This window comes from Microtus oregoni, unplaced genomic scaffold, assembly GCF_018167655.1.
Source record: "Microtus oregoni isolate MIOR12 unplaced genomic scaffold, Mior012 000004F_ref0000308, whole genome shotgun sequence".
NCBI classification, from domain to species: Eukaryota; Metazoa; Chordata; class Mammalia; order Rodentia; family Cricetidae; genus Microtus; species Microtus oregoni.
The window spans coordinates 2,518,349-2,531,970 of NW_024543063.1; the positions used below are offsets into that span (position 1 = coordinate 2,518,349).

Sequence of the window (13,622 nt, forward strand, 5' to 3'; positions counted from 1 at the left end):
AGATTGATTGGGGTTGGCGAATAGCAGGGTAGTGAAAAGAGGGACTGTATGTCACTATTCCTCTTGCCTTCACCCCTGCCAGCCACCCCTGGGATGTGAGAACTGAGCAAGGTTGCCTTCACCCCTGCCAGCCACCCCCCACCCCCGCATGTGGGAACTGAGCAGGGTGAAGGCGGGAAATGTGCATGGTGATCAGAGTGGTGAGCTAGAGTGTAAGGCCCCAAGACTGTGACATGGAAAGACACAGACACAGCACAATCCTTTTATTTCTCACTCACAGACTGCAGCCAGCTCCCCAGTGACTCGGCCCCCAGCAGCAGTGAGGAAGAGACTGTCCATCCCAGGGTCATGCTGACCTGCCCCTGGCTTCCTCTATACACTTTACACTTCCTCCCCAGGAACCTGCCCGAGGGCCAGGCCCTCAAGAGGGCCAGCAATGCCCCTGAGGCTTGTCCCTCAAATTGTGTCTCTCTAGGCCAGTGGGCACATTCTCCAGAACATCACCCAATGAGAACAAACAAAAAGAGATATCTTCGTAGGAGGCCCTCGACCCACTCTCAAACAAACAGGCAAAGGCCAGGGATGCCCCAGACACAGGCCCAAGGAACGCCAGGTCAGAGTAGCCACTGGGGCCCTCATAGATCACCCAGGGCTCTGACCAGCTATGGGGATCCAAGGGGGACCGGCTCAGGTAAATTCCCATGTGGAGCCGAGCTCTACGCCCTGATGGGTGGGAATACAGCAGCCATGTGGGACTCTGAAGCGGGGAAGCAGAGGACATGGGGAGTTCTGGGGTCCAGGATGTCTTATCTCCACCTGACCCACGTTCTCGGCCGTGTTTCACTGGGCCCCAAGACTGTGGGGAGCCGAATGGCCCTCTGGGAACCCAACCCTCAACACCTTCCCCTGAAGACTCCTGTGCTCTAAGATAGAAGGATGGGGACTGTGGGGTTTTCCCAAGACCCACTGGCCACCGGTCCTCCTGAGGCCTGCTGGAGGGTGGGGCTGGGAAGCCCACAATGCTACCCTGGCAACCACGGGCAGTTTCAGCCAGTGTAGGCACCAGCTCCCCTGGTAGGAAAGAGGTTCCTTCATCATCGCTCAGTGCCTGCACCCGGTTTCCTAGAGGGCTCCTGGCATTGCAGTAGAGGAAGTCTCCATCCACCGCAGCCAATTGGCACTCTCCAGAGCGCAGGTTGGGCACAAGGCCTCCACAGTGCCAGGAGATCCCGTGGTCATCACTGTAAAAAGCCAGGGAGTGGGGACTGGTCCAGCAGATCCTGCCAAAACACTCCCGACGGTCCACGTGATAGGTGTAAGCAGGAACAAGCAGGCGACCTGAGCGCAGCTGGACTCCGTGGCCTGGACCCACAGCAAAGGTGGCCCAGTCTACAGAGAGAAGGAGCCAGAACCTTGGGTTATAGGTCAGCTGACTGCCGACCTATCCTGGACCCCGAATGCACCCAGAATGTGTGCAATGGAGTCTGCCAAGGCTGTCTTTAGAAAGCTAGGAACCTGCTTGATCGTGTGCTTTTTAATAGTTTTTTTTAAAATATGTATTTTTAATTATGCGCATTTGGAGGGTGTGCACATGAGTGTGGGTGCCCATAGAGGCCGAGGTGGCAGACACTCTGGAGCTGGAGTTACAAGCAGTTGTGGGCCACCCAATCCGGGCACAGGGAACTGAACTCCAGTTCTCTGCAAGAGCTGTAAGTCATACAAGCTCCTGGTCATCTCTCCAGCTCCTTGGCCAAGTGTTTTGCTTTTTGCCTTGGGATGCAAAGCACAGAAACCAGACCATACCAGTGGCCTACCTCTGAGCCACTCCCCAGCCCTTGGCCAATAGACAGTTGGCCAATGATCACCAACAGAGCTCAACCTCTGGAGCAATTGCTACACAGGGCAGTGGAGGAAGGAGACCTCGGATGAGGTTATTGATGAGTCCTGTTTCCTTGTCTCCCTCTCAGAAGCTGCTATATCCCTCTATGTAGTACTCATGGGCCATGGACCAGGTCCTATAGCCCCTAGGGCCACTGCCTATCAGCATGGGGCAGGGTGGTGGATGAGGAACCGACCAGTAGGCCAGCAACTGGGGAGTAGGGGCTGCAGAGGAGAGAAACAAAGACTGAGGCCCAAAATCCAAAAGACTGAAGTCCAGAGATCAGGGCTGAATGAGGAGGAGGTGAAAGGGAACAGAAAGTGGTAAAAAGAGAAGGGTTTGGGAGTCAGGACTGAGATCCGCAATCCTCTTCTCTGCCGACCAAGACAAGGAGAGCCTCTGGTGGGCTTAAGTTGCCAGCCGTGCCAACACCTATTGGCCTGGTGCTGAAGATGCTTCGGAAATGCCAGACAGTCCTAGAGACAGCATTAGGAGGTCATTGCTCGTGGGTGACATAGGGCAAGAAACTGGGGACAGGGAGTGGCAGAGTGAAGATTTCCAAGAGATTTCCAAGTGACCTATGCAAGGGGCAAGCCCAAGCCCCCTTGAGGCCACGCCCATATTACCCTGTCCTGTTCCTACCCACCCCGTTCCTCCACCCCATACCTCTAGCCCACCCCACACCAGGTGCCACCTACCCTGCAATGCTGCACCAATGGCCTCCTCAGTAAGGTCTCGCACACTACCCCAGGTCAGGCCTGCGTCACAGCTGGTCACACAGCAGAGTCGAGCAGCGTTCTTGCCAGTGGCAATCTGCACGGCCTCTGGCGTGTGGCCCAGCACCGCAATGAAGAAGAGAAAGATGGTCCCGGAGTGTTCGTCCAGTACCGGGCAAGGGTTCATGGACCTGTGCTCCTCCAGCACCGCAGTCTCCAGCACAGTCAGGGTGCCCCACTGAGGGAAAAGAGGCAGCTAGTCAAGGCATCTGGAGCCTGACCTCAGTCTCAGGGGCTGGGGGGGGGGGGGGGGGAGGGGAGGGTGGGGATCAATAGAGCTGGGCTTCAGTTTCTGCTCTGCACCGAACACTCACCCGCACTGAGCCCCTAGCCAGTGTGCCCCTCCGCAGCACCAGGCGGTGAGCATGGGAGTCATCGGGGCTAAGTCTCTGTTCCGCGAAAGCCAGCAATGTTGGCCTGGGAGGCACACAGAGCAACGCAGGCACACGGTAGGTCAGGCCTGTCCTCTCCCGCTGAAAGAGCACCGTCCTTCTGGGAACACGTGGGGCTCCCATGCCCTTCAGGTAGGTGCGGGGCACCTGGAATCTGTGAGGGTGGAGGCTCCACAGATTTATCTAGCCACAAGCAAGCCCCACACCTGCCTGCCCATCTTGACGGCCCTTTCCATCACCCTTGCTCCAGATTTCCCACAACCCATCTTCAGGCCCTCACAGTCTCGGCACCCCAAATCTCTATAGAGCCCCTTCATTCTCTCAGAGCTGTTCCTTTGCCAGGCTGGCTGGTGATGGGATGCTGGGGAGCTGGGCAGAGTGACCCAACATCCTGCCTGCTAGTGTGCCCTGGACGCATATCACCACAGAACTCACCCAGTGAGAGTATGGGCAAATGGACAAAGTCAGACAAAAAGAGAGGGCTCAGTGTCCACAAATATGGTATGTGAGACCAGGAAAGGCATACCACACAGCAGGGGCAGATGAACACTGGAACCTACCCACGTGGAAGCAGAAGGGAGCTCTAGAACTCTCCACGGGAAATAGCTTCAGACATGGGAGATGGACCACTGGACCCTGCAGAGCTGTCCTCACCTGCAGCATATGTACCAAGTGGCTCTCATAGGCACCAGAGAGAGCCAGGGGCAGCACCAATCAAAAGACAGCAAAAGGAAGGAAAGCCAAGGAGACCAGAGAGGTCCTGGCTGGGCCCTAAATTGATGTCAGTGTAAAGGCTGAGAAAGTAGAGGAGTGGGGTGGACAGCATCCCAGGGCCAGGAGGATGTAATGAATGGGGGATGGGCAAAGGTCTCTCCTTCGGGTCATCCACTGTCCCGTCTCCCACTCTATACTCTGCCCCGTAACCACCTCCTAATGTCACAAGCCAGGGATCAGGCAGACGACAGTCTCTGTGTTGTGATCAGTGATGCCTATGACAGCTTACCCCTTCTTGTCTATACCCTCTGGAGCCCTGAACTGTGGGACAGCTGGGAAACACGTCCACATAGAACTGAAGCCACAGGAGGGAGTAGCCAGGCAGTCCCAGAGCGTGGTTCTTCCCCACTTAGCCTCTCAAAGAAGGGTCAGTGGCAGGTAGGTTAGGGGCATGAACTGGGCCTTCCAGGGACCACTGTCCCATTTACACAATGGCAGACCAGAAAGTGAGGGTCTATAGCTTGTGTGGGGTTGATGGGAAGGCATGGCAGTGGATGCATTACCTGCAGGACATGAACAGTCAGGGTCTACAACCACCTAGGACAGACCACCACCAGTCAAGCAGCTCATGGCCAGGTACCCCAGACCAGACCAGACCAGAGCCAAACACACAGCCCACACCAGCCACTCCTGACCAGCCTGCCACAAGTCACACAGAAGTAACTAGCACAGAGGGGAAGCCAAGAGATCAGGATGCTAGCGTGGCACCTGGACAGAGCTCAAGCCTCAGTAGGGACCCAGCATGACCTCCCAGACTAAAACCCAGGATAAAGAAGTAGAGGACAGTCACTCACATACAGCACCAGCAGGCTCTGCAGACCACAGAGGTCTATGCTGACCACCACTAGCTCCCAGCCTTAGGTCCTCTGCGTCTACCAACCACAGTCTGCGCCACAAGCTCCGTGATGCATGCCGTCCTGCTCACGCTCTGGGCCTTCTGAACGGCTTCCCATCTCCTGGAAGCCCCCTGCTCTGCACTCAAAGGGCAATTGTACCCAAGTAGAAGCAGGTGCAAGAAGCCAAATGTCCCTTCAGACTGCACAGGCACAAGAGAGACATTTTCTCTGTATTTGGATGGCTTCCCAAAGCCTCAGACCACAGGGACAGTGAACACAGACTGCAGAAGCTGGGAGCCTGAGCCCACTCCCCAGGCTGGGAGCACAGCAGGATGGAGAGAGGTTCCAAAGACCACCAGGTCACTCCCATTGCACACAGGGGAAACTGAGGCCTACAGAGGGGACAGAGCTGTCATCCATCAGAGGCATCCTTTCCTGAGTCAGCTCTGGGTTTCCATGGAGCCTCGCTGCCCCAGGGAGACCTCGGGTGAAGAGCAGAAGCTGGACCTCCCCCATACCAGCTGCCCATGTGGCCCATTTAGCAAGTTCCAGGGACAGGGATTGTCCAGGAAAGCTGGGTTTTAGCACAGGCTCGTGCCATCCTGAGCCAAGTCCTTCTTGGGAGAGGAATCACAGAGAAGAAACTGAAGCCTCGGCTCTGGCAGAGATGGCCACAGACTTCCTGTTACAGCTTGATCTGGGCAAGCTGCTACCCCAAGTACCAAAGCCAGCCCACGTCTTTACCTCCTACCCTCACAGGCCACCCCATGTTTTGACATGTTGACTTGATACTAGGGAAATCAGAGTCCCTTCTCGGGGTCTTTAATCTTGATTATTTTTTTTTAAATAAACTACCCTTTTTGCTGTTTCACTTTGATTTGTATCTATAAAGATTATGTATATCTATAAATAACTTGGATCTTTTAGTCAGGTGTGGTGGGACACACCTGTTGTACCATGGAAGGTTGAGCCAAGAGGATTTCAGAGCCAGCTAGGAACATAGAAAGACACCCATCCCCAAAAGAGGATGGCAAACATAACCAGTATAATGGTAGGTACAAGTGAGAAGCCATCAAATGACAGAGGTTTTCCTTCAAACGCTAATAAAATTGTCTAAGAGCGTCCCTCAGGGACCATTATTAAATTCTTTTATGAAATTTTAATTCAACCCAATTAATGAATTAATCAATTTAAAAGAATTGTATAAATTCTTTTCACAAAATTAAACTAATGAATTAATTTAATATGATTTCATAAATTCTTTTAATGAAACTAAGAATTTAATGGCACACACCTTGAATCCCAGCACTCAGGAGGCAGAGGCAGGCGGCTCTCTGTAAATTTGAGGCCAGCCTGGTCTACAGAGTGACTTCCAAGTCAGCTAGAACTACACAGAGGAAACACTGTCTCAAAAAGCAAACAAAACAAAAAAATTATAGAAAATAAATTATTCCCAACTGTGGTAGTTTGATGGCCCCCAAAGGGACAGGCACTGTAAAGAGAAACAGGCCATGAATTTGTGAGCTAAGCGGGAGTACATAGGAAGGGTTGAATGGAGGAAAGTGAAAATGATCTGATCATGTTTTTTATTTCCGGTATTTATTTAAGTAAAGTATTAAAAATAATGAAGGAAGGGGAGCAGAGAAAATATATATAACTCAATAAAAACAATAAAAAATAATAATAAACTTTTGACCAGACTGATGGCTTATCCTGGAGAAACGTTAATTTGTCCTGCATTTTACTCCTGAATTATTTGTCCAGCAGCTGCAGGGCCTCAGCATGCAGCGAGACATCATCATGCTCCATTTCCGTGTTCCCGCAAAAGGGAGACAATTGCCTTTCATGCATCTGCCTTTACATAATTCATAAATTCTTAATCTATCACTGAATGCACAATTAGCTCACTTGATGTTTTTATTTTAGCAACAAGACTTTCCCAGTGAAGGATTTGGGGCATGGTCTACATCCCATCACAAACTCCTTAATCCAGCGTTTGTTCCAGAGTGTTCTCCCAACCTTGCAGCTCTAGTCTCAGAACACGCTCTCCTCCACAAAACTTAAGCTCCAAACCATGTCACCAAGGAGAAAATAAGAATGAGTATAGCTTCCAAAAAAGAAAAAAGAAAAGAAATGGGAATTCTTTTTATAATTTATTTTTATTTTATGTGCATTGGTGTTTTGCCTGCACGTATGTCTGTGAGGGCGTCAGATTCCCTGGAACTGGAGTCGCAGACAGTTGTAAACTGCCATGTGGGTGCTGAAAATTAAACCTGGGTCTTCTGGAGTCATCTCTCTAGCCCTGGAATTTTTGATATAGTATAAATATTTTTCTTTAGCGTTTATATTAAAAACAAACTAATAATTTTTATTTTTTTAATATTCATTTATTTGTTATATATACAATATTCTGCCTGTGTGTATGTCTGCAGGCCAGAAGAGGACACCAGACCTCATTACAGATGGTTGTGAGCCACCATGTGGTTGCCGGGAATTGAACTCAGGACCTTTGGAAGAGCAGGCAATGCTCTTAACCGGTGAGTCATCTCTCCAGCCCACTAATAATTTCTGTAGAGAATTTATCTCTTAAAGATTAAGAGGAGAGAAGCAAAGTTAAAGAAAGAAGTGATCAGTAATTATCTTTAGTTCTGACACAGCCTCTAACTACTTTTTAATATTTTATTAACTTTTTATTTATTTTTAATGTCTCTTAATGTACATGTAGTTTTTAAAGCTCCTATTAATTCTTGCAAATTACCAATTCTATCATTTTGGTGGTTTTCTTTTTTCCACCAAAATAAAAGTCTGGTTTATTGAATCTGGAGAAATAAGACCTGGGGTTAAATTTACTTACCGCTCTTGCAAAGGACCCAGGTTCAGTTCCCAGCTCCCACATGTCAGTTCCCAGCCATCTATAACTCCATGTCTAGGGCATTCAGCACCCTCTTCTAGCCTCTGTGAGCACCAGGCACCCACACAGTGCACACGAGTGCACATGTGCGTGCATACATACATGCGCAAAATACTCATACACATAAACAAAAGTAAACAAATACTTTTAAAAGGAAGAATAACTATAGTTTCCTATTGGAAATTGTTTCACATATACACCAAACAAACTAAAAAAATGAATAAATAAACAGTAACTTCATATACAAAAAAAGAAAGTTTTCATGTTTGCCTTTTTCCACCATTTCTTACAAATAAACTACTTGTATACAGTACGGGAACCAGAAATCGTTACTGGAGTGCTCAGAAAGTGATTTCATTGTTGCTGTTCAATGTGTTTTTTTTTCTCCTTTGAGATTATAATGAGCATGGTTATGCCACAAGTAAAATCAGAAGCAGGACATAGAGCCTGCCATGGGTGGCAGATGCCTTTAATCCCAGCACTTGGAAGCAAAGACATGCAGATCATTGTGAGGTTGAGGCCAACCTGGTCTACACAGTGAGTTCCAGGCCAGTCTTTGCCACGGAGAGAGGCCATGTCTCAGAAAGCCAAAGGAAAAAGGAGAAAGAACTTAGAAAGCTCCTAAGGCTGGGTCAGTTACCTATTATCATTGAAAGTGGCTGGTGCCTAACAATATGTACAAAAATATGTAATTTAAATTTTAAAAATTCCTTTTAAGTTTTTTTAAAATATTTATTTATTTATTATGTATACAATATTCTGTCTGTGTGTATGCCTGCAGATGGTTGTGAGCCACCATGTGGTTGCTGGGAATTGAACTCAGGATTTTTGGAAGAGCAGGCAATGCTCTTAACCTCTGAGCCATCTCTCCATCCCCTCTTTTTAAAACATTTGTAGAAAAAAAGAAAATGGAAGTTTTGGTTCTTTTCCCTCCCTGTTGCAAGTTTCACAGTGTGATCATTTGTGGGCAGCACTGCCCCCTACAGGCAGGCAGTTGGGTCGGCCCCTCTAATCAAAAGTGACGACATTTAGATTCTGAGACCCACAATGGAGGGTTGATTAGGTCACAGTGGCCTTTTAAATCTAACATTTTCTTTTTCACTATTTAGTCATCCTATAGGTCTTTTGCTTCTTGATCGCCTCGGCTGCCCACTAGCCCGTAGCTGCCTCAGCTTTTCCTCGTCATCACGGTCCTCTCCCCCGCCCCCGCCTTCTTCCTCTTCTTCATCTCCCTCATTGTGCTTCTCCGTTTTACTCATTAGCATCCCATGGGCAGGGGCATCTCTTCTATCCTCTGCCACTTCCACAAGTCCTTGGTGTGCACTGCACGAGTTCGCCTCGGAGCTGGCGTCTATACTTTGACTTGGCAGGGTCCAGTGATCCAGTGCAGCGGGGACAAAAGAGAACAAGAGCTGGAGAACTCTGGGAAAAAGGCTGCTGGGTGCAGGTGGCTGCGACAGGAAAGGAGCCTGACCCTGGAAATCCATCCAAAAACGACTTTCTGGAGCACCCCGTCGTGATTTCAAATCTTAATTCAAGTAGGCTACCCAGTTATGATTTTTTTTATTATTGCCCAGGACTGCTAGACTTTTGTTTTGTTAAGCACACAAAATAAGTCAATATAGAAATAGTGAATCTCGTTAGATTTTTTCCAATTTTTTTTTTTAAATACTTGCGAGTTAACTCATACTGGAATCTAACATAAAACTGGCTGGAATACCAAATAATGTGTTTTTCTCCAAACATCTCCTCTTTCTTTAGATTAGATATGGGAGAAGTGTCTAGAGGGTTGGGGTGGGGTACTGATTGCACAAGAACAAAACAACATGTCTACTGAAGTCTATAACGAAACTAAGGTAAAACTGAATGGTTTGAAATTTAAAAAAAATGCTTTCAAAGAAAATAAACAAAACAGATAATGTCATAGTTATTGTTCTTTTGCTGTGAAAAGACACTATGGCCAAGGCAACTTTTGTTTTAACGTATTGAACTATAGGCTTGCTTACAGTTTCAGGTTAGTCCATGATCATCATGGTGGGAGCAAGACCGCTGGGGCAGCAGCTGAGAGCGGACAGCTGGTTCACAGGATGAAGGCAGAGAAGGAGGGATGGGAGGAAGGAGAGGGAAGGGGAGTGGAGGGGAGAGGAGGGGAGAGGAGGAGAGGAGGAGAGGGAAGGAGGAGAGGGGAGGGGAGGAGGGGAGAAGGAGGGGAGGGAAGGAGAAGAGGGGAAGGGACCAGAAGACTAGACTTGGCATGGGCTTTTGAAACCTCAAAGCCCACCCTGAGTGACATGATGACGTTCACTGGAACCTCCAGCTCACCCGTGCATGATTCAGAAAGTCATTCCTCCCCCCCAAACCCAGCCCACTCAGAGAGTCTCTGAACAAAGGAAAGGTGCCAAAAAGTCCAGTTCTGCATTCTTGGCAGCTACTGCAGCTTCTTCCCCTGAAGTTGCCAGCCGCCCAAGTCCCCACCTAAGCCCTCCGTTTTTGACCATACTTGGGCACAACCCCAGCTTGTGGTGGACACGTCATCACCCGTCTCCCACAACCCATAAAAATCTCCCTGCTTTCATTTGGCAAAAAGCACCTAATATTCAAATAACCAAATATTCAAATATATGAGCCGTTCTCTTTCAAACCACCACAGAGAATGTAAACCAAATGTTTTGAAAGGGGGGGGGGGGAGTATTTATCAAATAGGGTCCTAAACAACCAGCTCAGAACAAACAACAAAATGGATCAAGAGAGCTCTGAGTCCCAGAAAGAACTCACCAAAATCCACCTGGAAAACCCATGTTGCCAGTACCTCGCTCTCATCTAGCGAGTCTTCCGGGTGAAAAGTGGGTAATTCTCAGGGCCCCGTGTCCAGGTTTCAGAATTGCCAATACAAATCTCAACGATTTTCACCTCAAATGACCTAGTCTGGAGCTGGAAAGACAGGCCAGCAGTTAAGAATCCTGGCTGCTCTTCCAGAGGACTCCAAGAACCCACATGGCAGTTCACAACCATGTATAACTCCAGTTCAAGGGGATCCCACGCCCTCTTCTGACCTTCTCAGACACCAGGTACATGGGTGTGTGCACAGACACACACGCAAGCCAAATACCTATACACATAACATAAAATAAAACTTCTTAAAAAAGACTTAGTTTATTTTGGAGGCAAATATGAGTGGCCACGCCTGAAGCACACAGATTTAGGGTACCTCCTACTGCATGTTACAATGTGATAATAGCTTGATAAAACTTTTAGGGTCACAGTACAAAAAAAAGTCATAAATCATGGCACTTTTCAAATACACTGATCGAAACACTAGATAAGCAAGTTAAAGTGGAGTAATCTCTTCTGTCATTTCTAGTTGATGACACGCTGAGCCTTTGTGTTGGGAAAAGACGAGAGTCTGTTTAAACATTCTAAAGGGCCTTACCTGTTAGTCACAAGGCTCTTAGGTCAGACAGAGATGAGCCACAAGGAAGCTAAATTGCGGCCAAGATAAACAGTGACGAGGCACTGAAGCCGCAACTTTGGAACCTCTCTACCCACACTCGAGGATCCTAACCTGTTCATCAGAAGAAGGTTCAGCCGAGGGTGTGGCTTCTTCTTTCTTGTAGAATTTTCATTCACTCTATGCTGTAATTGTTTGTTTTTGTTTCATTTTAGTTTTTGTTACTCTTTGGGGGCCTGCCACCCAGCTCCCAAATAACTACACGGAGACTTATTCTTACTTATGAATGTCCAGCCTTTCAGCCTGGCTTGTTTCTAGCCAGCTTTTCTAACTTAAAATATCCCATTTCCCTTTAACTACATTTTGCCTCTGAACGTTTTGTCTTGCTTTATTCTTTATATCATGCTTTCTTTCATACTCCATGGCTGGCTGTGTGGTTGGGCGCCTGGTCCCTGGTGTCCTCCTCTCCTTCTTCTTTTCTCTCTTCTCCCTCTTTTCTTTCAAGCCTAGATTTCTCCTCCTATTCTTTCTGCCTGGCAGTCCCGCTTATCCCTCTCCTGCCTAGCTATTGGCCATTCAGCTCTTTACCTGGGTGGAGCTCCCTAAAGAGTTAGAGAACTCAAAATTCTGCTGGAGGAAACTATGGGCTGTGTCTCCTGCTTACCATAGCTAACAAAAGGACAATAACACATCCAACAGAAGCTCTGGAAGGGGAACCTGCTCTGGGAAAATCTTTCTGTACCCTGTGAGTATGTATCTCTGTTTTGCCTCATCTGACTGGGGCGCCTTCTGATTGGTTTAATAAACAGCTGAATGTCCAATAGCTAGGCAGAAGAGACTAGGCAGGACTTCTAGGCAGAGATAGGAACTCTGTTTTAGAATCTGGCAGGGGCGTGGTTCGCCAGTGAGACAGAGGGAGTCAGAGGTACAGAATGGAGGCAGGCAGATCTCTGTGAGTTCAAGGCTAACCTGGTCTACAGAGCAAGTTCCAGGACAGCCAGGGCTACACAGAGAGACCCTGTCTCAAAAAACAAAAACAAAAACCAAACAAACAAAAAAGGATTATACCTACAAGGCCTATAACAAATTCTGATTTCTAGCAGGGCTGATCTCTTTTTCTATCACAGTTCTTAGTAATAATGAAGGTCACAGGCAAAGATAATTATGTTAGAATTTTTTTAGAAGGATACTATCTTGCTGCCCAATTCCTCCTGTGACTTTTCATTTACTTTTCCAAACTAAAACCTTTGTACAATCATAAGACTTAAAATCTTTTCATGTGAGTATCCACAGTTAAGAATTTTGATGACTTAGATACAGAAATCAATCTTTCTTAAGAATTTAAGGTTTTTTTTGTTTGTTTTTTAAATTTAAGTTTAAGCCAGGTATGGTAGCACACTCCTTTCTCCCAGCACCTGGAAGGCAGAAGCATGTAGATCTATGTGAATTTGAGGCCGGTCTGGTCTACACAGTGAGTTCTAGGTCAACCAGGGATACACAATGAGACAGTGCCCTCCCACCAAAAAGAAGAAGAAGAAGAAGAAGAAGAAGAAGAAGAAGAAGAAGAAGAAGAAGAAGAAGAAGAAGAATTAGAGGTAGCCACTCCAATGAAATTATAACTAGATCAAACTGGCCAAAAGAAAACCTAAAATTAAAGGATAGTGTTTTTTTTTCCAATATCGTAAGTATAAATAGTCTATAGAATATAAATAAATACAGGGGAAACATATACTCAATCTAGGGATTTTCCCAACATAATATTTTTATTAATTATTTGGGAATTTCACACAATGCACCTGATTACACTCAATTCCCATTCCTTCCATCCTTGTGCCCCACCCCCAAAAAAACAAAACAGCAAGTCCAATTTGTATTGACCATACAGCCATACAGCCACGGGAGCATGGTCACACTCCCGGTAGCCTACCCCTTTCCCCACTGTCTGCGAGAAACCACCAGCTGTGAAGATCTACACTATCACAGTTTCAAAGGGATCTCTTCAATAGTTTCCTCTCTGGACTTTCTTTCGGGGTGCAGGGACGGTGTCTTCATCCAGCCTCAGCTACATCAGACCCCAGGGATGTGAGACAACAAAGCTATGTGGCCCCTAGATACACAAAATGTGACGGTTGGTAAACAGAGGGACTTGGGACAAGATTCTAGAAAGAACCATAGCCTACATTAAACTTCCTCTAAGGCTGATTAACTGGTTAGAATCTCAATCGTGGAGAGGCTGGGATGCCGCAACTTCTCCTGAGTTCTCTCCAGCGCCTGTGATCACTAGGGTTGCTGGGATGAAACACTGTGAGCAAGAGAGTTGAGGAGGAAAGGGTTCATTTGGCTCACACATCCTGAATTGAGGGAAGCAAAGCAAGAACTCAAACCGGATGACAAGCTGGACCAGAAACGGATGCAGAGGCCATGGAGGGGGGCTGCTTTCTGACTTGCTCAGTCTGCTTTCTTATGGGATCCAGGGCCAGGGGCCCAGGAATGGCCCCACCCCCTGCTGGGTTGGACCCTCCCCCATCAGTCACTGGTTAAGAAAATACAGTCTTCCCTACAGCCTGATCTCATGGAGACATTTTCTCAGTTGAGGCTCCATCCTC

The 13,622-nt window shown here is 47.6% G+C and overlaps 1 protein-coding gene across 2 annotated transcripts; it reads right to left on the bottom strand.

Annotated features, from left to right (window-relative positions):
- Window positions 1-248: 248 nt before the first annotated feature.
- On the bottom strand, window positions 249-4,748 carry LOC121447255 (sialidase-4-like). 2 transcript variants are annotated; one of them, XM_041650410.1, is made up of 5 exons: window positions 4,616-4,702; window positions 3,608-3,701; window positions 2,970-3,201; window positions 2,578-2,833; window positions 249-1,389 (listed from the first exon to the last, which is right to left on the bottom strand). In XM_041650410.1, the coding sequence occupies exons 3-5, from the start codon at window positions 3,168-3,170 to the stop codon at window positions 422-424; spliced, it is 1,425 nt and encodes a 474-aa protein (XP_041506344.1). In that variant the 5' UTR covers window positions 3,171-3,201; window positions 3,608-3,701; window positions 4,616-4,702; the 3' UTR covers window positions 249-421. The 2 variants fall into 2 exon arrangements, with proteins under 2 accessions (XP_041506344.1, XP_041506343.1); XM_041650409.1 differs by lacking the exon at window positions 3,608-3,701 and having other exon boundaries at window positions 4,616-4,748.
- Between the last annotated feature and the right edge of the window lie 8,874 nt (window positions 4,749-13,622).

Bases quoted from the DNA above. Each gene is read 5' to 3' on its own strand.
- LOC121447255 (XM_041650409.1), bottom strand. From the start codon at position 3,170: ATGGGAGCCCCACGTGTTCCCAGAAGGACGGTGCTCTTTCAGCGGGAG. The intron at 2,834-2,969 runs GTGAGTGTTCGG...CTTTTCCCTCAG, and splicing joins TGGCTAGGGGCTCAGTGCGG to TGGGGCACCCTGACTGTGCT. The intron at 1,390-2,577 runs GTAGGTGGCACC...TTCTCTCTGTAG, and splicing joins CATTGGTGCAGCATTGCAGG to ACTGGGCCACCTTTGCTGTG.